At 41.2% G+C, this 25878-nt stretch overlaps 1 protein-coding gene across 6 annotated transcripts in view; it reads left to right on the forward strand.

Annotated features, from left to right (window-relative positions):
* Positions 1-25878, forward strand: part of agtpbp1 (ATP/GTP binding carboxypeptidase 1) — a 410793-nt gene that overhangs the window by 167672 nt on the left and 217243 nt on the right. For all 6 annotated transcript variants that reach the window (XR_015078056.1, XM_085985173.1, XM_085985187.1 and 3 more), the window contains 4 exons: positions 12887-12924; positions 14088-14296; positions 22136-22313; positions 25388-25476. Coding sequence is in view for 5 of the 6 variants with exons in the window: in XM_085985173.1 (XP_085841299.1) it covers positions 12887-12924; positions 14088-14296; positions 22136-22313; positions 25388-25476 (514 nt within the window). In the remaining variant the exon portion in view is untranslated. The remainder of the gene's footprint in view (positions 1-12886; positions 12925-14087; positions 14297-22135; positions 22314-25387; positions 25477-25878) is intronic.

The raw sequence follows: 25878 nt of genomic DNA on the forward strand, positions 1-25878 counted from the left end.
AGACGCCTGAAGGCTGAGGTCCAACAAAAAACTCGCGACCTAAAGAACAGATGATGGGTGGAGAAAGCGCAGGAGATCCAGCAGTTAGCCGACAACCACGACGTGCATGGATTCTTTAGCGCAGTCAAGACCACCTACGGCCCAAGCACCCAAGGTCCTACCTACTGTGGGCCAAGAACAGAGAGGTACTCATCAAAGACAGAGACGCTGGGAGGAACACTTCGAAGATCTCCTTAACCGAGACTCTGTCTTCGATGCGAGTGTCCTCAATTCCATCCCGCAGCATGCTACCCGCCACCACCTCAGCACAACCCCAGCCCGGCATGAGGTTGAAAAGGCCATCCGACAACTGAAGAACAACAAGGCCTCAGGAGCAGATGGAGGCAGAGAAGCACTATTGGCGCAAATACATTAACTCATTTCTCTTATTTGGAAAGAGGAGAGCATGCCAGGGTATCTAAGAGATGCCGTAATTGTGACCATCTTCAAGAAAGGTGACAAGTCCGATTGCGGTAATTACAGAGGAGCTTCCCTGCTGTCTGCCACAGGGAAAAAGTAATTGCAAGAATCCTCCTCAATCACCTTCTCCCAGTGGCTGAAGAGCTCCTCGCAGAGTCGCAATGCAGATTCCGCCCACTAAGGGGCACAATGGACATGATCTTCACCGCGTGTCAACTACAAGAGAAATGCAGGGAACAGCACTAACCGCTGTACATGGCCGCCTTTGACCTCACAAAGGCCTTCGATACCGTCAACCGTGAGGGATTATGGAGTGTCCTCCTCAAAAGTCTGCCACCATCCTCCGACATGCAAGCCGTGATCCTGACCAATGGATCCACCACAGACCCAATTCACGTAGGGACCAGGGTCAAGCAAGGCTGTGTCATCGCACCTCTTCACCGCTCTTCTCGATTTTCCTTACTGCATTGCTCCATCTCACCCTCAGTAAGCACCCCGCTGGTGTGGAGCTAATCTACAGAACAAATGGGAAACTGTTCAACCTCTTTTGCCTCCAGTCCAGATCCAAGGTTGTCCCTTCCTCTGTCGTCGAATTACAGTATGCAGACGACGCTTGTGTCTGCGCACGCTCTGAGGTCGAACTCCAAACCATCGTCAACACCTTCACCGAAGCGTACGAGAGCATGGGCCTTACACTAAACATCCGTAAGACAAATTCTCTGCCAACCTGCCCCCGCCACACAGTGCTGTCCCCCAATTATCAAAATCCATGATGAAGCCTTGGACAACGTGGACCACTTTCCATACCTTGGGAGCCTACTGTCAACAAGGGCAGACGTCGATGACGACGTCTAACACCGCCTTCAGTGTGCCAGTGCAGCCTTCGGACGCCTGAGGAAGAGATTGTTTGAAGACCAGGACTTCAAACCCTGCACCAAGCTCATGGTGTACAGAGCAGTAGTGATACCTGCCCTCCTGTATGCTTCAGAGACAAGGACCATGTACAGCAGGCACCTCAAAGCACTGGAGAGGTACCACCAACGCTGCCTCCACAAGATCCTGTAAATCCCTTGGCAGGATAGGCGCACCAACGTCACTGTTCTCACTCAGGCCAGCATCGAAGCATTGACCACGCTCGATCAGCTCCAATAGACGGGCCACATTGTCCACGTGCTCGATATGAGACTCCCAAAACAAGCGCTCTACTCGGAGCTCCGACACGGCAAGAGAGCCCCAGTTGGGCAGAGGAAACGCTTCAAGGACACCCTCAAAGCCTCCTTGAAAAAGTGCAACATCCCCGCTGACACCTGGAATCCCTGGCCCAAGACTGCACAAAGTGGAGGAGAAGCATCCGGGAAGGCGCCGAACACCTCGAGTCTCTTCGCCGGGAGCAAGCGGAAGCTAAGCGCAAACAGCGGAAGGAGTGCACGTCAAACCCAAGCACCCCACCCACCCACCCCTTCAACCACAGTCTGCCCCACCTGTGACAGAGACTGTAGGTTCCGCATTGGACTCATCAGTCACCTGCTAACTCATTTTTAATGTGGAAGCAAGTCATCCTCGGTTCCGAGGGACTATCTAAGAAGAGGAGTCTCGGGATAAGGGGGTGGCCATTTAAGACTGAGATGAGGAGGAATTTCTTCACTCGGAGGGTTGTGAATCTTTGGAATTCTCTGCCCCAGAGGGCTGTGAATGCTGAGTCTTTGAGTATAGTCATGGCTGAGATAGATAGATCGATTTTTGGACTCTAGGGGAATCCAAGGATATGGAGATTGGGCGGGAAAGTGGAGTTGAGGTTGATGATCAGCCATGATCTTATTGAATGGTGGAGCAGGCTCGAGGGGCCATATGGCCTACTTCTGCTGTTACTTCTTATGTTCTTCTAACTAAGACCACCTATTTCTACCTCTGTAACATCGCCCCTCTCCGCCCTTGCCTCAGCTCATCCGCTGCTGAAACCCTCATCCATGCCTTTGTTACCTCTCGACTTGACTATTCCAATGCACTCCTGGCTGGCCTCCCACATTCTACCCTACGTAAACTTGAGGTGACCCAAAACTCGGCTGCCCGTGTCCAAACTCTCACCAAGTCCCGTTCACCCATCACCCCTGTGGTCACTGACCTACATTGGCTCCCGGTTAAGCCACACCTCGATTTCAAAATTCTCATCCTTGTTCTCAAATCCCTCCATGGCCTTGCCCCTCCCTATCTCTGTAATCTCCTTCAGCCCCACAACCCCCTGAGATATCTGCGCTCCTCGAATTCTGCCCTCTTGAGCATCCCTGATTATAATCGCTCAACCATTGGTGGCCGTGCCTTCTGTTGCCTGGGCCCTAAGCTCTGGAATTCCTTGCCTAAGCCTCTAAGCCTTTCTACCTCTCTTTCCTCCTTTAAGATGCTCCTTAAAGCCTACCTCTTTGACCAAGCTTTTGGTCACCTGTCCTAATTTCCCCTTATGTGGCTTGGTGTCGGTGCTATATAAATGCAAATTGTTGTTGTTGTTGTTGAGAAGGTGGTGGTGAGCCGCCCTCTTGAACCGTTGCAGTCCTTGTAGTGAAGGTATTCCCACAGTGCTGTTGGTCAGGTTCTTGAATGAATCACTATTGGGAGTTGCATGTGCTGTATGCCAAACACGTGTTTATTAACTGTCTTTATACTAATTTGAAATTTGTTTCAAAAAAATAGAATATCCATATAAGTAGCACAGGTCCTGATTAGGTCATATGATGCAGTCTACAAAGGAAGACTTGTCTTTCTGTGGTAGAATTGCAAACATTTGGAAGAAAGAAGCAGCAATTTGTAGAGGGTAGGACATAACAAGTATATGCAGTAGAAACTTTGTGATTCTATGTGCCTTGTGGGAGAATCTTTGATAGTTGTAAACTACAGTGCAGTCATTCATAGCTCTCTACTAATTAAAAATAATGCCAATGGGATTATACCATTGGTACTGGCAGTTGCCATGGTGCAAGATAAATTATTGAGACATTGATTTACAGTGGTGACCTTGTGTACAGTAATGTTACTAGCTTGTAAACAACGCTTCTGTCTCGTGTTGTCATTTTAATGCTGTAGCTCTCCCAATTGAAATATTTTTTGTATACTGTCCACAAAACTATGTTTACAGAAGTAAACTTAAGTAACAAAATTGTGAAATCTATCCTTAATTCTCAGCAAATATAGTTTCCCAGTTCCTTTTAGAGCAATTCCTTACACAGCATGTTTGGTGAAGATCAGTAGTTTGACCTGTATGATTTATGCCTCTACTGACCTACAGATGGAACCTTTTCTCTCCCTCCTGAAGCCAGTTAGTCAGGAGCAGTTTATACATGGTCGGCTGGAACAATAGGCTTGATGCATTGGGCAGGAGTTTTCACTAGGCTGCGTTGTTTTTAATTCAGCACAATTCGCCCAAAATTAACCAAACCAGCGCAAAAGATTGAGGAATTTTAAGTGCAAATTCCGTTCAGCGCAAATTGAGTTTCTGTGATCTTTTGCACTAGTTTAAAAAATATCACGCTTTGAAGCCAGCCCTGCCCACAAAACTGGCCACGACCTCTTATCAAATTAATCACCATTCTGAGTTTCCACAAATTGCTCCCTTTTGCAGGCCTTTGAGGAGGCTCTTAAAATTATGCCTTTTTTTAGGCGCAAGGACACGAATAGGCATGTTTTAAAAGCTTTTAACTTTTTTTGCATTAACTAAGAAACTGACTAGTGGACAAGAATATAACTAGTAAATGGTTCTGTATAGTTTTTTTAAGTCATTTTCAGTTATTTAAAATCTGGTTACTCACAGGTGGTGTACTAGATACTGATTAAAAATGCTTATTTTTTGTGATAAACCCATTTGCAGCTGTATTAATAAAACTGCACCAGGTTACCACTCTTAAATATATCGTATTATTATTGAATGCAAACTTTTTAAAAATTACGTTCTAAAATGCTGCCTGATTGCGCTGGTTCATGGCAGATTTAACGTTCGGAGATATGTAAATGAGTTTGAGCGGAAACTTGAAAGAAAAAAAACACTTCTCAAAACTAGTGCAATGTGTGTCCGGATTGTCGATTGTGCCCAAAGCGAATAGTCTTGGCCAAATTGTGGTAGAGAGAGAAACAAATAGGTTGGAAGAATTGAAATAAATGTAGTAAATAAAAGAACAATGGACTGGCTTAGAGGAAATCCATCCGTGGATGATCCTGCGGCGTTTCTGTAATGTCCATGTTGCCTGCACCAAATATATTTTTTATATTAGATAGTACATATCTATTTTGTTTTATTCAGATTCCACGTGTTTTCAAATGGTTTTGTTACCTCATTGTTTTCCTTAACTAACGCAATGCCTATATTTAAGAAGGGGGATAGAACATGTCCACGGAACTATAGACCAGTCAGCTTAACATCAGTGGTAGGAAAAATAATGGAATCCCCCACTGAAGGAGAGAATAGAAGAACATCTAGAAACGAAAAGTATAATAATGAATAGTCAGCATGGATTTCAAAAGGGAAAATCTTGCTTGACCAAACTTATTGAATTTTTTGAAGAGGTAACAGAGAGAGTGGACAATGGTAATGCAGTAGTTGTAGTTTATCTGGATTTTCAAAAGGCCTTCGATAAGGTACCCCATAATAGACTAATGAATAAGGTCAGAGAATGTGGAGTCGGGACAAGTAGCAGAATGGATTGCTGGCTGGCTTCAAAGCAGAGAGTGGGAGTAAAGGGTAGCTATTCAGAGTGGCAGAAGGTGGGTAGTGGTGTTCCACAAGGATCAGTGCTGGGACCACTGCTGTTCACAATTTACATTAACGATTTAGACTTTGCAATCAAAAACACAATTTCTAAATTTGCGGATGACACCAAATTGGGGGCAATAGTCAATGCTGAGGAGGACTGCAACAAATTACAAATGAATAAACTTGCAGAATGGGCAACTAATTGGCAAATGAAGTTCAACACAGACAAATGTGAGGTATTAAATTTTGGTAGGAAGAATAGGGAGGTCACTTATCACTTGGTGGGTGCGAGTCTAGGTGGGGTAGAGGAACAAAGGGATCTCGGAGTACAAATACACAAATCACTAAAAGTTGCGCCACAGGCTAGCAAGGCCATTAAAAATGCAAACCAAGCGCTAGGGTTTATTTCTCGAGGGATAGAATTGAAAAGTAGGGAAGCTATACTAAACCTGTATCGAACCTTGGTTAGACCACACTTAGAGTACTGCGTACAGTTCTTGTCGCCATATTATAAAAAGGATATAGAGGCACAGGAGAGGGTGCAGAGAAGATTTGCAAGGATGATACCAGAAATGCGAGGGTCTACATATCAGGAAAGGATGAACAGGCTGGGTCTCTATTCTCTTGGAAAAAATAAGGCTGAGGGGTGACCTAATAGAGGTCTATAAAATTATGAAGGGTTTTGATAGAGTGGATACAGTGAGAATGTTTCCACTTGTGGGAAGAGCATAACTGGAGGCCAGCAACATAAGATAGTCACCAGGAAATCCAATAGGGAATTCAGAAGAAACTTCTTTTCCCAAAGAGTGGTGAGAATGTGGAACTCGCTACCACGGAGTGGCTGAAGCAAATAGTATAGATGCATTTAAGGGGAGGCTGGACAAACATATGAGGGAGAATGGAATAGAGGGTTATGCTGATAGATTTAGATGAGGAAAGACTGGCATAGACTGGTTGGGCTGAATGGCCTGTTTTTATGCCATATATCCAATGTAATCTCAGCTGTTGCCATCGCTGACCTATAGGAGTTATTGGTTAGAAACTACATTTGTCAAAATGTACATTTCAGTTGCCTCCCAAATAGCACGTTGCAATCAGCATAAACTATGCTATTAAGTACATTCTTTAATATGGTATTTGCTTACAGAAGTCTCATATTTTATAACAACCACTGAATAAAATTGAATGTTTCCTCTTTTGAGCATCTCCACATACAAATAAGTAAATAAGTAGCATAACATTTCTTTAATGTTAAGTTACCTTTTGTATACTTAAAACACTTCTAATCCCTCTAAATAGTGTGGGATTACAGTTTGTATTAAGTACCAAGACTGCAGTTTAAATAAAGCTGCAGGTCAGAGTGGAGATGGCAACAACTGGGCAAAAGGTCACTACATCGAAGGAGTATTCTTGTTATATAGTATCAGCACTACCATGTTATAACAGCCATCTCATATAGCAGGCAAATCGCATTAATACGAACATGTTCATTATAAGCTGTATTGCATTTGGAATCGAGTCTGCACTAAATGGTTGACAGTGATGGCAGCATTTTAGAAGAGTGAGGGCAGAGTTTGATTGAGGAGGAACAAAGAAGAAATTGAGTGAGCAGGATCAGCTTTTCATTTCAGGCAGTGGTGTTTTGATTTTGGTTAGGAGGAGGGATGGCAGTTTGATTCAGCAGGTAAGACTATCATTTCACTCAAAGATGTTTTTTATTGGCTGTAACTACTGTAGACAACTTTAAATTAAGTAAAAGAAACTTAAGTTGTGTAAGGGATATTTTAAGACTGAGAAATTTGTAAATAAGTTAATATCAGGGTCTCTAACAGCACTAACAAATTGCACCTGTATAGATCATTAACACAACAGAACACCCCAAGGCTCTGCAGAAAGGGGGGAAATGAACAGCGACGAGATGGGTTTAGATGGGACTATTTAAAGAAAGAAAAACTTAAGTTTATATAGTGCCTTTCACGACCACCGGACGTTTCAAAGTGCTTTACAGCCAATGAAGTACTTTTGGAGTGTAGTCACTGTTGTAATGTGGGAAACGCAGCAGCTATTTTGCGCACAGCAAGCTCCCACAAACAGCAGTGTGATAATGACCAGATAATCTGTTTTTGTTATGTTGACTGAGGGATAAATATTGGCCAGGACACCGGGGATAACTCCCCTGCTCCTCTTCGAAATAGTGCCATGGGATCTTTTACGTCCACCTGAGAGATGGGAGAGATGTAGCAAGGCAGAGGGGTTTAGGGAGAGAATGCCAGAGTACAGGGCTTATAATGGCTGAAGGCTGTGCCTTAGCTGCACAAGGACGCAGAAGGTGAAATTAGCACAACAGTTTCTGTATAGTGTGATATGTTTACAGTTGTCAGAGCGAATGATCTAATAATTACTCTTGCCAATTGAAAACCTGAAGGTGAAAGGAGTTAGAACGTCGAGTGCATGTGTTGTAGGGCATTGGTGAGGTTGAAAGTGCATAGCTGATACTGACTGGTATTGGAGTCAGAAGGAAAGCGGAGTATGAGTCCAGTTGCAGGAGGTACATAAGGTATGTGTTGGCTTCTTTATCTGCTGTCAACAGGAGGCAGGGTTTGGGTATATTAAGAGGCGGCGATGAGAATGGTTTATAGAAGGAGATAAATGTCAATTAGTCTTCAGGCACTGGATAACAATAAAGATGTTGCTAGGAATAAGAAGGGGGAAGTTGAAGAAAACTCAGCAGCTCAGTGGAATGGGGAAAAATAGTGGTAAGGGAAAGGATTTGCCTGTTGGAGGGAGTTAATGGAGAAACTGGAGGTACAAAAAGGCTAAAGAGACGAGTAAAGCAAATGATAAGTGCAATACATAGTATTTACAGCACAGAAACAGGCCATTCTTCCCAAAAGGTCCATGCCAGTGTCCATGCTCACATGAGCCAATACTGAAAATCTTTCAGAATCATAACAGTAGAAGTGTAGCTAGGATGTTAACATTCTGAAAGATAAAAATGGTAGTGAAAATGAAGATAAAATAGTTAAAATATGAAAACATAATTTTCCAGAAGTATTCAGCAATCTAGAGAACTTGATATCCTGTTTGTTTTAGCATATCCAATTTCCTAGAAGATTTTGAGGTCAGTGTGGAGGACCTTGAAGGGAAGTTTGACTTGGTGGGCAAGAAAACAGGGAGGGAGAAACAGCAGAGGCAGCAGGACAGATGTAATCAGTGGAGCACTGTAAATGGAAGCATAAAATTATAAAGAGATATTGATAGATTAAGTGAATGGGTAAAACTGACAAATGGATTTCAATGTAGGTAAATGTGAGGTCATCGACTTTGGACCTAAAAAGGATAGAGCAGGGTACTTTCTAAATGGTGAAAAACTAAAAACCGTGGAGGTCCAAAGAGACTCGGGGGTCCAGGTACATAGTTCATTAAAATGTCGTGGACAGGTACAGAAAATAATCAAAAAAGCTAATGGAATGCTGACCTTTATATCTAGAGAACTAGAATACAAGGGAATAGAAGTCATGCTTCAGCTATACAAAACCCTGGTTAGACCACACCTGGAGGACTGTGAGCAGTTCTGGGCACCACACCATAGGAAGGATATATTGGACTTGGAAGGAGTGCAGCGTAGGTTTACCAGAATGATACCTGGACTCCAAGGGTTAAATAACGAGGAGAGATTACACAAATTAGGGTTGTATTCCCTGGAATTTAGATGGTTAATGGGTGATCTGATCGAAGTTTTCAAGACATTAAGGGGAACAGATAGGGTAGATAGAGAGAAACTATTTCCGCTGGTTGTGGAGTCTAGGACTAGGGGGCATAGTCTAAAAATTAGAGCCAGACCTTTCAGGAGTGAAATTAGGAAATACTTCTACACACAAAGGATGGTGTAAGTTTGGAACTCTCCACAAACGGCAGTTGATGCTAGATCAATTGTTAATTTTAAATCTGAGATTGATAGATTTTTGTTAACCAAAGGTATTAAGGGATATGTGGCAAAGGCGGGTGGGTATATGGAGTTAGGTCGCAGATCATCCATGATCTCATTGAATGATGGAACAGGCTTGAGGGACTAAATGGCCTACTCCTGTTCCTATACAGATGCCCCTATTGGTGATAAAGAAGTCCATGCTGGACATTTGGGAGCTTGAAAGTGCAATTGTAAGTGACTTAGGAGAGTGTTATTTCCGACGAGGTGGTGGCGGGGGCGGTGGGGTGCAGAAGGAAGTTGGGTTGGAAGGAGGTAGGGGGATGTGGTGGCAAGGGATATAAGCAATTGGTTGCAGATAGCTTCATCGGTGATCAAAACCGTGACAGTAGAGAGGCTACATGAGATGGCACGGTTGAATAGGTGACTGTGAATACAGGTAGGAGAGTTTATATGGAGAGAGGTTAAGGAGGACAGGACGACGGTTAATTCAGAGGAAAGAGGGCAACGGATGCTGAGATGGAGATTGAAATCACTGAGGATTAGCAGTTGCTTAGTGTGGAGGCTAAGGGAGGACATGCCTTGGATGGGGCATGGAGGGACCAGTGGACAACAATTAATTTTAAAGGAGGCGAGAATGGTGGTACTCAAAGGTGGTAAAAGTTGCTGAGGCGTAAGGGGAGAGACTGAGGTGTGTCTTGGTGATGAGGACCACACTGTCATAGCCAGGTGGGGGGAGACTTTGGCAAGGGGCAAGGTGTCACCCACCTCTGAGCCAAGTTTCAGTCAAAGCCAGGATGTCAATGCAATCATTCACAATGAAGTTGTGAATGGTCAGGATCTCGTTTGCGAGTGAACAGACGTTTTGGAGGGAAATACGGAGAGGGGCGATGATTGTTGATCTGCAGTTAGAGTTCAGGCAAGCAGTGATGACAGGACTCCATCCTTAACTTGAAACTAAAGCCTAAGCATTAATTTTCTTTTAATGTGAAATGGTAAGTATGATGTGGTTACTACTTGGCAGACTTATAGTAATGTATCATAGATTCATAGAAAAATACAGCACGGAAGGAGGCCATTTCGACCCATTGTGTCTGCGCCGGCCGACGAGCTATCTAGCCTAGTCCCACTTTCCAGCTCTTGGTCCGTAGCCCTGTAGATTATGGCACTTCAAATGCACATCCAAGCACTTGTTAAATGTGGTGAGGGTTTCTGCCTCTACCACCCTTTCAGACAGTGAGTTCCAGACACCCACCACCCTCTGGGTGAAGACATTTCCCCTCAAATCCCCTCTAAATCTCTACCAATTACTTTAAATCTATGCCCCCTGGTTATTGACCCTTCTGCTAAGGGAAATAGGACCTTCCTATCCACTCTATCTAGGCCCCTCATAATTTTATACACCTAACACAGAAACCTCCTAAGACAATTTGAAGTGTTTTTGTACACGAAAAGCAGTCTCAGCATTTTGCACTTGATAAAGTACCCTGGCTAATTAATATAGGGGAATGTGTTGTTCATGAATTTTGCCCAATAACCCAGGACTCCAGCTGTGAACATCCATTCCTCCTTGAAATGCCATTGTAGTAATTGCTTTCAAATGCAATTTACCCAGCTCCCATTTGAAGAGAGACTTATTTTCTCTATTAACTAAAGTACATTTTACTTGACGAGCATCAAAGATTTTTCAATGCCCACCGAAATGTTTAATGGCCTAAGTGCCACCGAATTTTCGAAGTCATCTTTGATACTTTTTCTCATGTTATAAACTTGTTTGCAATGTTGTTTTTAAATTGTTATGACAGTTTTCATCAAAGAGTGTACTGGCCTCGCTAGACGTGCTCCTATCTAGTTATCCAGCAAGTTAAACACTTATTCAAATAATTCCTCGTGAAGCCGTTTCGCTGTTTGAAGCTTTACTTGAACAAATTTGTGAAATTGTAAACAAAGACAAAGTATGTTTTGTACATAAACTGAGTACTATACATTAGATATTACATAAGATATAAACATATTTACAACAGTAGAATAGACTAATTGTATAACTAACTAACATTTGGACTGTACTTCTGTAAATATCAACTATTACTTCTCATAAACATAGTATTGTCAAAATACTACCCTGACAAAGTTGCTATTATGCTAACAAACAAAGATACTCACAGATATTGCACCTGGCCTAACATGAGATCAGATTACATTGGATTAAGGATCCCTCATGGAAGATCCTCCATTACTCAGTTAGGTTCTTCCTGGAATTCTACTTCCTGGGTCAAACAGGAAGAAAGGTAGAAAGGTCAAATGACCTCTGCTGCATACAAACACTGCTAACACAATAACCACCACCAGAGGGTGCTATCTGCATGTAAAATGTCCATAAGTCCAGAACAAAGAGTACGAATCACTCTGTTTCTCCAGTCCCGTCCCCCCACCCCCGTCCCTTGTTTAGTTAGAGCACATACTGCAGAGCATTTTCTGCTTGACTTCCACAGTTTTGTATGAACACCCCGAAAGGCAGTGAAAATACTGGTCTCTGGGTGATGAAAAGTCACTTGCCGTAACAAATTATCTGCTCCGGCCATATTAAAAGTACTCTCTAGTGTTGGGTTCAAAGCTTAATGCATACTTACTCCAACCGTGTAATCTTAGGTTAGAATTGTTTACATTTTGTGTTGAAAAATGTTACTTTGTTTACCAGTTGTTCCCATTGTTATTGCTACATCTTATTTACATGGCTTCAATTCCAGAAACAACCTGTTTTTGTAATAGGAGTTCCTCTCTTAAATCTTGAACCTCTGTAGACTAGGGTTGTCGATCCTCCAGGATTGTTCTGGAGTCTCCAGGTGTAATAATCTGGACACTGCTGTGAGCAACCCAGGAGAAAAGTCATAGGGGCATTACAAAAAGTGGGTTTTTTCATTTTATTTGAACACTTTCGCTTATTAGATACTGGAAATGGAACAAAAAGGCTGTATGACTGCAAGGGCCAATTGGAGGCCAGAGGTCATGTAATGAAACCTCTAAGAATATGACAAACCGACTGTAGACCAGTAATTGATTATATTACCACTACATTTTCAGAATGTTAGTTATGTTATTTTGTGATCTATGATGTGCATTTATAGGTTTTTCAGATTCTGATCCTGTTACAGGTGTAACCACATTGCATTTTAAGAGATTAACGTTCCAAACTTTGGCTGTTGCTGCAGACTTTTCAGATCTTGTACCATATGGTTCGTGTTTGTAATATCATCATCTCACTGCCAGTTAGTGTGTTCCTAACCAGATAATTATTTACTTTAGTAATGTTGCAATTTTAAATGTCAGTTGTGGAAAATTGGGTAATGTATTTGATTATGAGCAAGTGCTGCATGTAAAATTAGCACTTTTTTGTTTAACACACTACGTCAGACCAGCATTAGAGCACACAGATACTAGCCTCAGGCTTTATTCATCTTTGTTCCACTTAATTAACTTGCACTATTATCAGCAATCACAAGCAAATTTATAGCCATCATTATTTCATTCAGTAGTACTGTACTTGTGCTAAACGAATACAGGGGGTAACATCAAATAGACAATAATGTCAACTTCATTCATCAACATGGAGGTTATTGCAAAATAATCAAACATATCTTTGTTCATTTATAAACTTTTATCTGTTTAAATTTGTAATCCTTGAAGCAAATTTATAGATGTCTTTTTTTAATCCCTGCCACAATTTGTTAATGGTTGCATCCTATGGACTGTGTTGTTTTTTGCAGGGTCTCATTAGACACACTGGCAGCATTGCTAAAGTCGAGTAAGTGTTTTACCTAGTTGCCTATGTAAGTTAATCATTAAGCATGAGCATTTTCTTTCCACTTTAAAATTTGTTTTTGCAATTTCTTCAATTTTCTCTGTCCATCTCCTGGATTTTGCTGGGGCATAATTTGACAGTGCTGATGGCTCTCTGGTACTAAGCCCGTTTGAACATTCATCTTGTGTGTTGTCACTAATTCACCCTTGTGTGAGCAGCACAGTCAAGCCTGATCCCGCCACTTTCGACTTTTACTCCTACTCGCCGAGAGATACTCCAAACTTCGCAAGGTGCCTTTTCCACTTGATGTAGCTCAGCTTGGGACTTGAGTGGTACAGGACCTGACCCATCCCCACTCACTTTCATAACCACTATGCCACTGGTTGATTTTTGATTTTTTTTGTTCCTAGTCCAGTGATGCTGAAGCCAATTGTTGTGGGGTGGTTCTTTTTAAATGCTATGTTAAAGAAGAAATTGCAACCTTCCATTTCAATTGTATTTATGGATAATTTGTTGGCAGACTTTTTGGTATTGGGTGTGAAATAACAGCCCTGCAGTCTAACATTTTCAGGCTTCATTTGTTTTTTTTCTTACAGTAAGTTAAATTGGTGAATCCAGTTGCTCACAGTTGGAAAGCATTTATTAGTGTTAAGCAGTAGTCCAACTTTAGAGTATGCAATTAATAAGATGATGATGAAGAGTTATTTTATAACACTTGTAGTTACCATATAAAAAATTTAGCTGCACAAAACTGTTAAGTGAACTTGAATTGATGACATTGTGAAGCAATTTGAGTCGAGAACTATTTCACATCCTGTTAGTATTTGTATAATAAACCTTCAAAAGGGCACCATCTTTGAGAAAGAGTACTTCTAATGTTTTTTTGTCTGCTGGCAATGATTTAAAGTACATCATAATATCACCTATATTGATGTCTTTGACATGAAAATATGACATAACTCTTCCTCCTCCCCAAAAAAGTGCTGCTTGTACTTTTTCCTCCCTGTTCTGTCTGTAACCGTGATAAACCATGAAGTATAGTTGTACTACCTATTACATATATATATGTTAATATATATAATTGAATGACAACATTAAGGAATAACTATTTCCTTATTTACAGTTAGGGAAAAGTTTTTTAAAAATGTGTGTTTCTTTTATTGTAGAAACCAATGCCAGGAGGTCAGTGGATAGGGGATACCTTCCTGTTCTGCTCACAATTTATATCGACTGGCATAGACATGACGCAAGGCATCGGCATATGCTGATCCGCAAAGGGATTTTAACCTGTATCAAAAATATCACGTATATCAAGTTGGGCAGGAAAGCTTTCGTTGATGCTGAAGGGATGAAGGTCTTGTATAATACGTCTCAAGTAAGTGCCTTGATTGATGCTGAACTAATGCACAATTATGTGGACATAATTCTGTGCTGAAAACTAGGCGCCATTTCCATTAAGATCAATCTTTGAATATGAGCATTTATGTTACATTTTAAACAGCTTCCACTCTGATTGCAGACGGCTGCTTGAGGGTGATACTTAAAGGTCATATGGAAAAGCTTTTCGAACACTGGCAAATAATAAAACTGTAATCTTTCAGGCTATTCTAATGAAACCATTCTAATGCGTGTATGCTCTAATGCAGTATAGTAAACAAAAATATGCACTGGCTGCAAGACAGAAAGCAGAGAGTAGGCGTAAATGGTAGCTATTCAGAGTGGCAGAAGGTGGAATGTGGGATCCCACAAAGATCAGTTCTGGGACCACAGTTGTTCACAATTTATATTAATAATTTAGACTGGAATCAAAAACACAATTTCTACATTTGTGGATGGCACCAAATTGGTGGGGGGGCGGTGGTAATCAGTACTGAGGAGGACTGCAACAAATTACAAGGAGATATTAATAAACTTACTTGGCAAATGAATTTTAACACTGGTAAGTGTGAGGTAATACATTTTGGTAAAAAAAATAAGGAGGTCACATATTACTTGGAAAATAAGAATCTAAATAGGGTAGAGGAGCAAAGGAATCTGGGTATACAAATACACAAATCGCTAAAAGTAGCGACGCAGGTTTGTAAGCGCATTTAAAAAAAAAGCAAACCAAGCACTAGGATTTATTTCTAGAGGGATAAAATTGATAAGTAGTGAAGTTATGCTAAACTTGTATCGAACCTTAGTTAGACCACACTTGGAGTACTGTGTACAATTCTGGTTGCCATATTATAAAAAGGATATAGAGGCACTGGAGAGGGTGCAAAAATGATTTCCAAGGATGATACCAGAAATGCGAAGTTATACCCATCAGGAAAGTATGAACAGGCTGGGTCTCTTTTCTCTTGAAAAGAGAAGGCAGAGGGGTGACCTAATAGAGGTTTTTAAAATTATGAAAGGTTTTGATAGAGTGGATACAGAGAGAGTGTTTCTATTTGTGGGGAAAAGCGAAACTAGAGGCCATCACTATAAGATACGACCATACTAACATAGACGGACAGGTAAAGATCCTCTGGTCAGTCGAGCCTGTCCCACACAATTGAGATACATTGTGTATCACAATATATACTCCACCCCACCCAAAACCATGTGATCTCCTGGGAGAGGCAAAAAAAAAGATAAAAAGCCCAGGCCAATTTGGGGAAAAAAACTGGGAAATTCCTTTCCGACCCATCTAGACGATCAAAACTAGTCCAGGCAAGCGCTTTGGCTGTGAAATCCCTGCAAGAGGTGATGTTGCCCCAGCCAGAAACAGGTCCAGCTCTCACTTGTAGGAATTCAGCGAATCGGCATCCATTGCACGAGACGGCAGCCTGTTCCAGAGGTCCACTATTCTCTGGGAAAAGAACCAGCTCCTGACATCTAACCTAGACCTGGCTTTATATAAGTGCAGTATTATGCATGTGGGCAGGGCAAATGCTCAACATTCATATACCCTTCAGGGAAAAGCATTAAAGAAGGTAGAGATTGAAGGAGATTTTGGCATTCTAGTGCATATATCTTTAAAGGTACATGAGCAATGCCGTGTAGTGATAGCGAGAGCAAATAGGGTGATGGGGTGTATCCGTAGGACAATTACATTTGTGCCCCCTGGTCCTCCCTAACCTATTTAATTGAAATAAACTATTAGCTGGAACATAATCTATTCCCTTCATTATCTTATAAAACTCAGTCAGATCACCTCTAAGTCTACACTTCTCTAACTTATAGAGACCCAACTCTTTTAGCCTATCTTGATAATTTAGATGCTTTAGACTGTGAATTAGTCTCGTGGCCCTCCTCTGCACCCTTTCCAAAGCCTCAATATCACCCACCATGTGAGGAGTCCAAAACTGGACACAGTATTCCAAGTGTGGCCTGACCAAGGTCTTATACAAGGACAAAACAGTATGCCTCGTCTTGTACTCAATTGTCCTACGGATACACCCCAACACCCTATTTGCTCTCGCTATCACTACACGGCATTGCTCATGCACCTTTAAGGATATATGCACTAGAATTCCCAAATCTCTTTCTATCTCCACCTTCTTTAATGCTTTACCCTGAAGGATGTATGAATGTAGAGCATTTGCCCTGCCCACATGCACAACACTGCACAGGTACTTACCCAAGTTATACATCATTTGTCAGTCATGAGCCCAATCTCCCTACAGATTAAGATCCGCCTGAGCATCGTCTACAATCCTAATACTTGCACAGTATCATCTGCAAATTTGCAGATTGTCCCCCCAACACCTACATCCAGATCATTAATAAAAATAGTAAAGAGCAACGGTCCCAACACCGATCCCTGCGGGACACCACTGGTGACCGGTCTCCAAACAGATCCAAATCCATCGATAACTACTTTTTATCTACAACCTGCCAGCCAGTTCTGAAGCCAGCTCAATGTATTACCACTAGTACGAGAGGCTTCGATCTTATAGAGAAGCCTCTTGTGTGGTACCTTATCAGAAGTTTTTTGGAAGTCTAAGTAGACAATCTCTATTGGACTTCCCTCCTCCACCAACTATGTAGCTTCTTCAAAAAAGTAGATTTGTAAGACATGGCCTCCTTTTTATGAAGCCATGTTGGGTGTCCCTAATGATTCCCTCAAGCATTTTACCTATTACTGATGTCAAACTAATGGGCCTATAGTTACCCAGGTTCATTTTGTCACCTTTTTTAAAGAAGGGGATTATATTAGCCTCCTTCCAGTCTACAGGAACCATTCCAGAGTGCAGTGAGCTATTACGGGCTAGGGCCTTGCACAACACATGTCCCATCTCCCTAGTCACCAAGAAATCAAACAGAGAATTCAGAAGAAACTTCTTTACCCAGAGAGTGGTGAGAATGTGAAACTTGCCACAGGGAGTGGTTGAGGCGAATAGTATAGATGCATTTAAGGGGAGACTAGACAAGCATATGAGGGAGAATGGAATAGATGGAGTTAGATGAGGAGAATGGGAGGAGGCTCGAGTGGAGCCTAAACGCTGGACTGGTTGGGCCAAATGGCCTGTTTCTGTGCTGTATATTCTATGTAATCCTATGTTCTATTTAGAGCACAGTATTAGCTAAACTTGTGCTATAATTGTAAAGCAAGGTATATTAGTTTGAATAGCTGTCTGCTAACAATTGTGATGAAGAAGTTTATTTGAAACTAGCGGGGGGGGGGGCCCGGCGTTGCCAGGGCAGTTTAGAGGGCCGCGCGGTTGATGGCCGGCCGCTGCCGCTCCCCCGCTCTGTGTCTCGGGCCGAGCGGTTGTGAGGCCCGGCCCAAGTGACCCCAACTCACCTCCTGCTCCGGCGGGCCGACGCAGCTGCCCCACTCACTGTTGAGGAAAAGCAGGGGGAAAAAATGGCGGTGAAGTTTCGGGAGGCTGCAGGATTAGGTCCCGTCCGTGACGCACCGATTGGTCAACCATCAGGTCAATTTATTAGGCGGTTCTCATTTTTCAGCAAAATAAACCTCTATTTTGTTGAGTTTCGTAAACACTGATCAGAATGGGTATGCACAATTTTCCTGTGGGTGACCTTGTGAAACCCAAATTCCTTCGTGGTAGTGACACAAAATTGACCAATTACATTGTAACTAATAATAATCCTTTCGCGCCCCACGTAACTGTATTCAGCTCCTTAACAAGTATAATTGACAAAAAGTTCTGTAATCCAATCTTGCAATGCTTATTTATCCATAAGGCTCAGTCTTCACAAAAAGTAAGTGCCAAGTCTAAAAGAGCTTACATTCGCCCTTTTTATACTTTCGCCCTTTTTAAAGTGACTTCCGGGTACGTATCCAGATTGTTATGACCAGTGGTATAGGAATAGGAAATTTTGTTTCAGATCCATATAGCCATATCTGTGCCCCATTAACGTTGAGCTCAGTCTTTGTCGGGCCTTTTAGACTGGCCTAAAGTGGATTTGTTGTCGCCTGGGCATGTATGTAGAGCAATGAAAAAGATGTACGGTTGTTTGTAGACTTGACATAGGCCAGCAGTAGAGGTTGATAAAAAACACGTTATGACATGCATACTTGGGCTACCTGCCTCGTAAATGATGCTGTTGGTAAGTGTCCTTAAAATGTGTTGTCTTTTTCTAGTCCGTTTTAGTTGTACGTGTAGAAAGTTGATCCTGGCGTGTGCTACATTGCTGTCCTCTGGGAAGGGCGCCCTGGAGTGCCAAGCTGGGCAAACTTTTGTTGCACCCGCCTCACGCAGCAGCACATTCACTTTACCAGTCAACTAACGGGGTTTGAGTGCTACATTGCCTCATCACTTGGCCACAGACTCTTGTTTCCTACCACCAGGTTTATTTCCCTTGGATTTTGCCAGTCATTTTGGAAAGGCTAAAAAAAAATACATTTAAAATATTTTCCAACCTTTGAGAAGGCTGAAACTGTTTTTTTTCCCCATACAACTGTGGCAGTCATTCTGTCACAATTCAAATCATAAATATTAAAGATACATGGATTTTCTTACGAGATGTGGGTGGTCACTTCAAATTAGGTTACTATGTGCTACCAGAGAATCTTGTGTGCCTTTCTGCTAACTTGTTTTTGACATGTTAAAGGAAATAAACATTGCTATATGGTACGCAAAATGTCACTTCAGGGGCATTATTCATATGCAAATGCATTTTTATTGCAAAGAAAATAGCTACTAGTTTACTATTTCTTTGACATGAAAATAATCATTTGAAGTTAATGGGCTTGGTTTTAGCCTTTAGGTGGAACTGGAAACTATCATTTCAATTTCAAAAGTTTTGTCCAACAATGGAAGACAACTTTTGATTTCCTATATCCCAGTTTTGAACTTCAGTGGGAACAAGAGGTATATCTCTGGCAGCGTGCTTTCAGTTCTTTTTAGTTTATCAAGATAGAGTATAAAATTTTATGGATAAAATCTTGCGTATAAGTTAAGTTACGGACACTGATCCAGCTTTAGTATTACTAAAAAATTAGTTGCGACTTCTGTACTCGAGAACATGTCATTTCAAAGCTCTGTAATAACTGAAATATCCTGTATTGATTTTCTACTTATTACTTGTTTATAGCCTAGGCCTGATGGAGTTTATTCTTCTGCTATCTGAAATCAGTAGAACAACAGAGGACCCCTGTCAATTCAGTGAGCTAATTATGTTAATGAGGGTTGAAACATAGAAAAATAGGAGCAGGAGTAGGCTATTCGGCCCTTCAAGCCTGCTCTGCCATTCAATATGATCATGGCTGATCCTCTATCTCAGTACAATAGTCCCGCTCTCTCCCCATACCCCTTGATGCCTTTTGTGTCAACCCCTGGGCAGCGTCGCACCACCAGATATTCGGGTAGCTTTTCATCTTCAATGCCTGGGCAGTAATCTGATGGAGCGGATTGCTCGCCCCATGTAGCAACCGCCCGATTTTCATTCCATTGAAATCTACCTCATTGTAAATTTAAATCCATACTCTGGTTCATGAGAAGCGAGGGATTGCTTACAATAGTGAACTTTAGAGCTTAGAAAAATATCTGGCACAAGCCTAAAAAACATAAAAGTGGCCATGTACCTTTAAGTGGCTTCAACCCTTTAAGGCTTCAAGGGGATATAGACAGGCTAAGTGAGTGGGCAAGAACATGGCAAATGGAATATAATGTGGAGAAATTTGAATTTATCCACTTTGGTAGGAAAAATAGAAAAGCAGAGTTTTTGGGAAATGGGTGTCCTTGAACATGAATCACTGAACGTTAACATGCAGGTACAGCAAGCAATTAGGAAAGCAAATGGTATGTTGGCCTTTATTACAAGAGGATTTGAGTATAAGAGTAAAGATGTCTTACTGCAATTATATAGGGCCCTGGTGAGACCACACCTGGAGTATTGTGTACAGTTTTGGTCTCCTTACCTAAGGAAGGATATACTTGCCATAGAGGGAGTGCAACAAAGGTCCACCAGACTGATTCCTGGGATGGGGGGATTGTCCTATGAGGAGAGATTGAGTAAACTAGGCCTATATTCTCTAGTGTTTAGAAGAATGAGACGTGATCTCATTGAAACATACAAAATTCTTACAGGGCTTGACAGGATAGATGCAGGAAGGATGTTTCCCCTGGCTGGGGAGTCTAGAACCAGGGGTCACAGTCTCAGAATAGGGGGTTGGCCATTTAGGACTGAGATGAGGAGAAATTTCTTCACTCAGAGGGTGGTGAATCTTTGGAATTCTCGACCCCAGAGGGCTGTGGAGGCTCAGTCGTTGAATATATTCAAGACAGAGATCGATAGATTTTTGGATATTAAGGGAATCAAGGGATATGGGGATAGTGCAGGAAAGTGGAGTTGAGGTAGAAGATCAGCCATGATCTTATTGAATGGCAGAGCAGGCTCGAAGGGCCAAATGGCCTACTCCTGCTCCTATTTCTTATGTTCTTATGTAAGTTTTGGCTGGAGTCCTTTTGAGCTGCTCACACACACAATTTCCTGCCCTTTGGCAAGTTTCCAATGCTGTTCCTGAATAAGCAATTAGGACAGACCTTGAGAAATTACTCAAGGTCGGTACAGTTCTCTCGCTGCTCTGTGGTCTCGTCACTTTTAAAACGAGTATCAGAGAATCTTTTTCTTGTTCCCTGGGCAGTAAGATGCATGCTAGTTGAAACTTTCATGCACCAGCTGCTGCTTGCATGACTTTCTCCTGTAAGCCTGTGTTTTCTTTTAATCTTTTGTGGTTGAACTCAAGAATTCATAATTTGCTGTGAAAAATTTGAGCATTGTAAATACAATAGCATTTATGTCAATGTAAACTTCCAGCAAGGCCAATTTAGAACTTGGTAACATGCTGCTCCACAGAAAGTGATCTTTCTTTGTTGTCAGGGTCTTTTACTTCAGCTCCGATGTCCACGCTCTAACCAAATTTCTTCCTTCTTCAGCAGACTGCAGATAGAAAATGCGGGGGGTGGGGGCTTTTGTTTTATGGTTTACATTTTGCTTTGGGGCTCTGCAGAGTAGACGCTATCTCAAGCTTGGATATGATTCCACGGATGGTAACAGCCCTTTGTTACCTAGCACAAATAATTGTTCTTTATGTGGTCCTGCACAGTGAGTGTAGGATTTTCAGCTGTAGGTGGTATCTCAGCAAAATATTTCATTCTGCCCTCACCCAGTGTCCACAAATGCAATTCCAGTAGGCCATCATTGGAAAGTGTTCAAGAGCTTGAACTCTGGCCAGTTTATTTTTCATTCCTCCTTAGTCAGGGGGCGCTGAGGTCAGCGCTATCTGCCCCTGTTGCTACTCTGGCTGAGATCGGCTAACTCAGCAAAACTTGAGACCTCTTGGTTCGTATTAATACCATGCTACATTATGCATTGACTGCGGAATCTGTTCCGTATTGCTCATGAGGTTGCAAATCAATGGAGATTTAACTATTGACGAGGAAGATTTATGTTGAGCCATTTGGCTGTTTCAGGCAAAATCCTTTATTCCTTGCATCACATTGTAATCTTCCTCCCTGGTACATGCATTTTATTTTATTGCACATACTGCAGGAGTTGCATTTGCAAAATAAAGATAAGCAATTTACAGTTGTATTATTGAAGTTTAGTATTTTGAATAACAGTTTTTTGCTGACGCATTTAATAGGCATGCTAAACAAATGTTTGCTTAGTCTTTCATGAACCAATAAACTTAATATAGTCCTGTAATTCTTTAGAGAGATGTGGTACAGAATCTGCAGACTACAATTTTTTTTTCTGCATTATTTTTATTTTACAGGATTGCCTTTCGGTGAGAACCCTGGATCCTCTGGTCAATATCTCTAGTCTCATCATGAGAAAATGTTTCCCTAAAAATCGCCTTCCCATTCCAACCATTAAAAGTGTCTACCACTTCCAATTGCCAGTAATCCCAACAAGTGGTCCTGTAGCTCAACTCTATAATTTAGCTCCTGAAGGTAGGTTTTCAGAACTCAACACCCTTCCCCAAACCAAAACTGAAAGTGAAAAAAATGAACAACCAGTATATTAAGTGAATGCCAATGCATATACACGATTCACAATGAGAGTAGGGTGGGGAGCAAAGCTGCACTCCACCAAAGCTCCATGCCTTTCACTCGGAGAAATAAGCAGAACATTAGTCTCATTCTGGACAAATAACTCGGGAAGGTAGTTACCCAAAATATTAGGATGCTGTAGTTTTCTCTGCAAATGGCATTAGTTTTGATCACATCCACCTTTAGCTACAACACTAGCAGTAGGAGGACCAGGCTATTTCTGAAGATGCATTTCATTTTGTGTAATTCTACAATGGAATTAATCTCTACTGTCTCACATAAACAGATAATTTTGTGCTATATGTGTAGTTTTGTTGTACATACTAATTCTATCTATATACATCTATCTTGTACAACTGGCTTCCACAGAGATGGGTCCCGTATCTAGAAATGGGTGATGAATACAATAGCTTTGGCGTTATTCTGTTGAGTTTTGATTCAGTAATGTCTAATGACCATGTTGTGTGATCATTACCACTGATCCTATAATTACAATATAATAGAATCCTAGAATGACACAACAATTCGGTCCATCCTCCCTGTGCCGACACTTTGTAAGAGCGATCCAGTTAGTCCCACTCCCCTGCTCTTTCCCATAGCCCTGCAAATGTTCCAGCTGGGGCCTAACTCAGTTTGATAGATAGCTGTCTACAATGATATGCAGGGTCTGATATCTGACAGTGTAGACAGATTAGTGTTACAAAATGATCAGACTTAACCTGACAGTTCTCTGTTTAACCGTTTGCCTGTTAGCAATCAATTTTTTTTGTCTGTTCCGCTCGCCCTCTTTCCCCCCCCCCCCGCCAAAGAGCTCGAAGGCTGGTCTTTCACCGAATAGGAGTAAAATTCTGCATTCGCATACAGCTCTTACTTCAATAACAATTTAGACAAAATTAATTACGACTAGATTAATTTATTTTATGTTAAGATAATTATGATAGTGGAATTGAAGGAGTAGAGCTGATAATACCCAGAGAGGTTGAGGGGTGAAGATCTCGGATCAGATCGGTATTTCAAAATAATAAGTGAAGGCTAGAATGCTCCACAACTAGATCAAATATATTGTTCTTTATGATATTTATCTCTTTTTTTTATTCTCAAATCATACCTTCCTTGGCCAAGAGACCAGAGTAGACATGCCTGTTCTGTGCCTCTGCAAATCCTGCTCTATAGCGGTGCTAAGAGCACCATGGGGTATTCAGCCCTTCTGTTTTTCTCCTCCATGCAAGGGTGGCCCTGCCCTTTGCACTGGCCTCCCTATAGCATCATTGTTGAGACTGGTAACTTGTCATTTTAAGGAATAAACCATGTGAACTCCCAACCTGCTATTATGTGATGTCTTCCCTCCACTTATACCCCATTTTTAATTTTTTTAAGTTTATCATAAATTCAAAATTCTCCTTCCCAGTCAATCAATAGAGAGGACTGAAAACAACAAACTTATATACCGTGGGCAATGCATTGCTTATGTCTGGTAGCTTGCTCAACTAGAATAATCAACTTGGGGGAAAAATAACTTCAAGAATTAACCCTTTAACAACTTTTGATTATATATATTTAAATACTTAATTTGTAGTCTCCTCTTCCCTACTCCAAAAAAAATGGTGGTTCAGTAGTTCTAAATAGCTTCACAGTGTTAACTGCTGATTCATTTCTTTTGTTCTTGGGACGTGGGTGATGCTGGCAAGGCCGCATTTAGCTGCCCATTCCTACATGCCTTAAAAGAAAAAAGGACTTGCATTTATATAGCACCTTTCACAACCTCGGGTCATCCCAAAGCGCTTTACAACCAACAAAGCACTTGTAGTCACTGTTGTAATGTAGGAAAGAAGGTAATGGTGAGCCTTTTCCTTGAAGCGATTGTTTTACAACTTGGTGGCTTGCTAGGCCACTTCAGAGGGTGTTAAGGGTCAACTGTGTAATGTGGGACTAGTGCCACGTGCAAGCCAGACTGGGTATGTCTCCAATTATATGTCTGTTCTCAAGTATACTAATGTACAAGGAGTAATGTGCCTTCAGTTATTAACAAACTGTTGTACTCACAAAAGGCAGTCCCTTTCTAACATTTTTGGACCTGCGATCAAGATCCTCAAAAGTAAATTTTTAATGGCATTAATCTCACTGCCATTTCCCTATTCTGTGATTGATATGCAGTGGCAATGGGAAACCATATCATAACATTTGTAAATGATACACACAATAGAGTATCGCCACCTTGGCTGCAAAAATGTAGGATTCACTAAAGGACAGGGATGATATTTCAAGCACAATTTGTTTGTTGCACAGTATTGTTACTGATCAAATGGAATCCTTTTTTTTCCCCAATTGAATTCCTCAGAAATATCTGTGGATTCCCTGCAAAAAGTAATGGAAATGTTTGAATAGCAAATTGTAACAAGTATACCAATTGATTTTATGCCATAACAGTTTAACGTATGTCTCAGTTAACAAAATAATAGTAAAATAATCATAGGACAACACAGAAAAGAAACCTACTGAGTAAAAACAGTAATAGTCTTTTTGCAGGGAGCATTGTAAAATATTATTATTTGAAAATTTTGATGTGACAAAATTATAAGTTTGAGAACCGACCATGAACTTGTTTGCGTATACTGGGAGCTAAAAGGAGCATCTTTGACGGTGAAAAGTAGAACTAGGAGATGGTATAAAGTAGACATAATACAATAAGTTTAGTTAGAATGATCATTGGGCCAATCTGACAATCATTCTAATGATGGTTCCAGATAGTAGTTCCAGATAATAGTGACCACTGTACCATGACGAGAAGCTCAACATTTATGAAAATGATATGTAAATTGCATGAGCTAACTAACTAGCAGTCACTACTTTAGCACCTTTTGAGTTGAGTATTAAAAGATTCTAAACAACCAATGGCCTTGACTGAAAGTTCTTAACAAATCTCCATATTGTGGGTTAGAGTTTGGATGACTTTTTTGAACTTTTTTTTGTTTTAGTTGATGATGTTGTAGATGAAAGTGATGACACTGACGACACTGAAGTAGAAACAGACAATGAAGATGAAGAAAAAGATGAAAACAAGAAGGTTCTGGACTCATTTTGTTTACAATTTACACTAATTCTAGGATTCACACCAAGAATAAAATATTAGCTAATATAAGAAACTGTTAGCTAAAGTTGAAGCCCATGGAATTGAAGGCAAACTGTTGACCTGGTTAGGAAATTGGCTGAGCGGCAGTAGACAGAGAATAGGGATAATGGGCAGGTACTCTAATAGGCAGAATGTGCTCGGGCCGCAACTATTCACAGTATTTATTATGAAGGGATAGAAAGCTATATATCCAAGTTTGCTGGTGACACAAAGATAGGTAGCATTGTCAGCAGTGTAGATGGAAGCATAACATTACAAAGATATTAATAGATTAAGTGAATGGGCAAAACTGTGGCAAATGGATTTCAGTGTAGGCAAATGTGAAGTCATCCACTT

Source organism: Somniosus microcephalus, chromosome 1, assembly GCF_052327205.1.
Source record: "Somniosus microcephalus isolate GS21.2 chromosome 1, FLI_Smic_1.0, whole genome shotgun sequence".
Taxonomy (NCBI): Eukaryota; Metazoa; Chordata; class Chondrichthyes; order Squaliformes; family Somniosidae; genus Somniosus; species Somniosus microcephalus.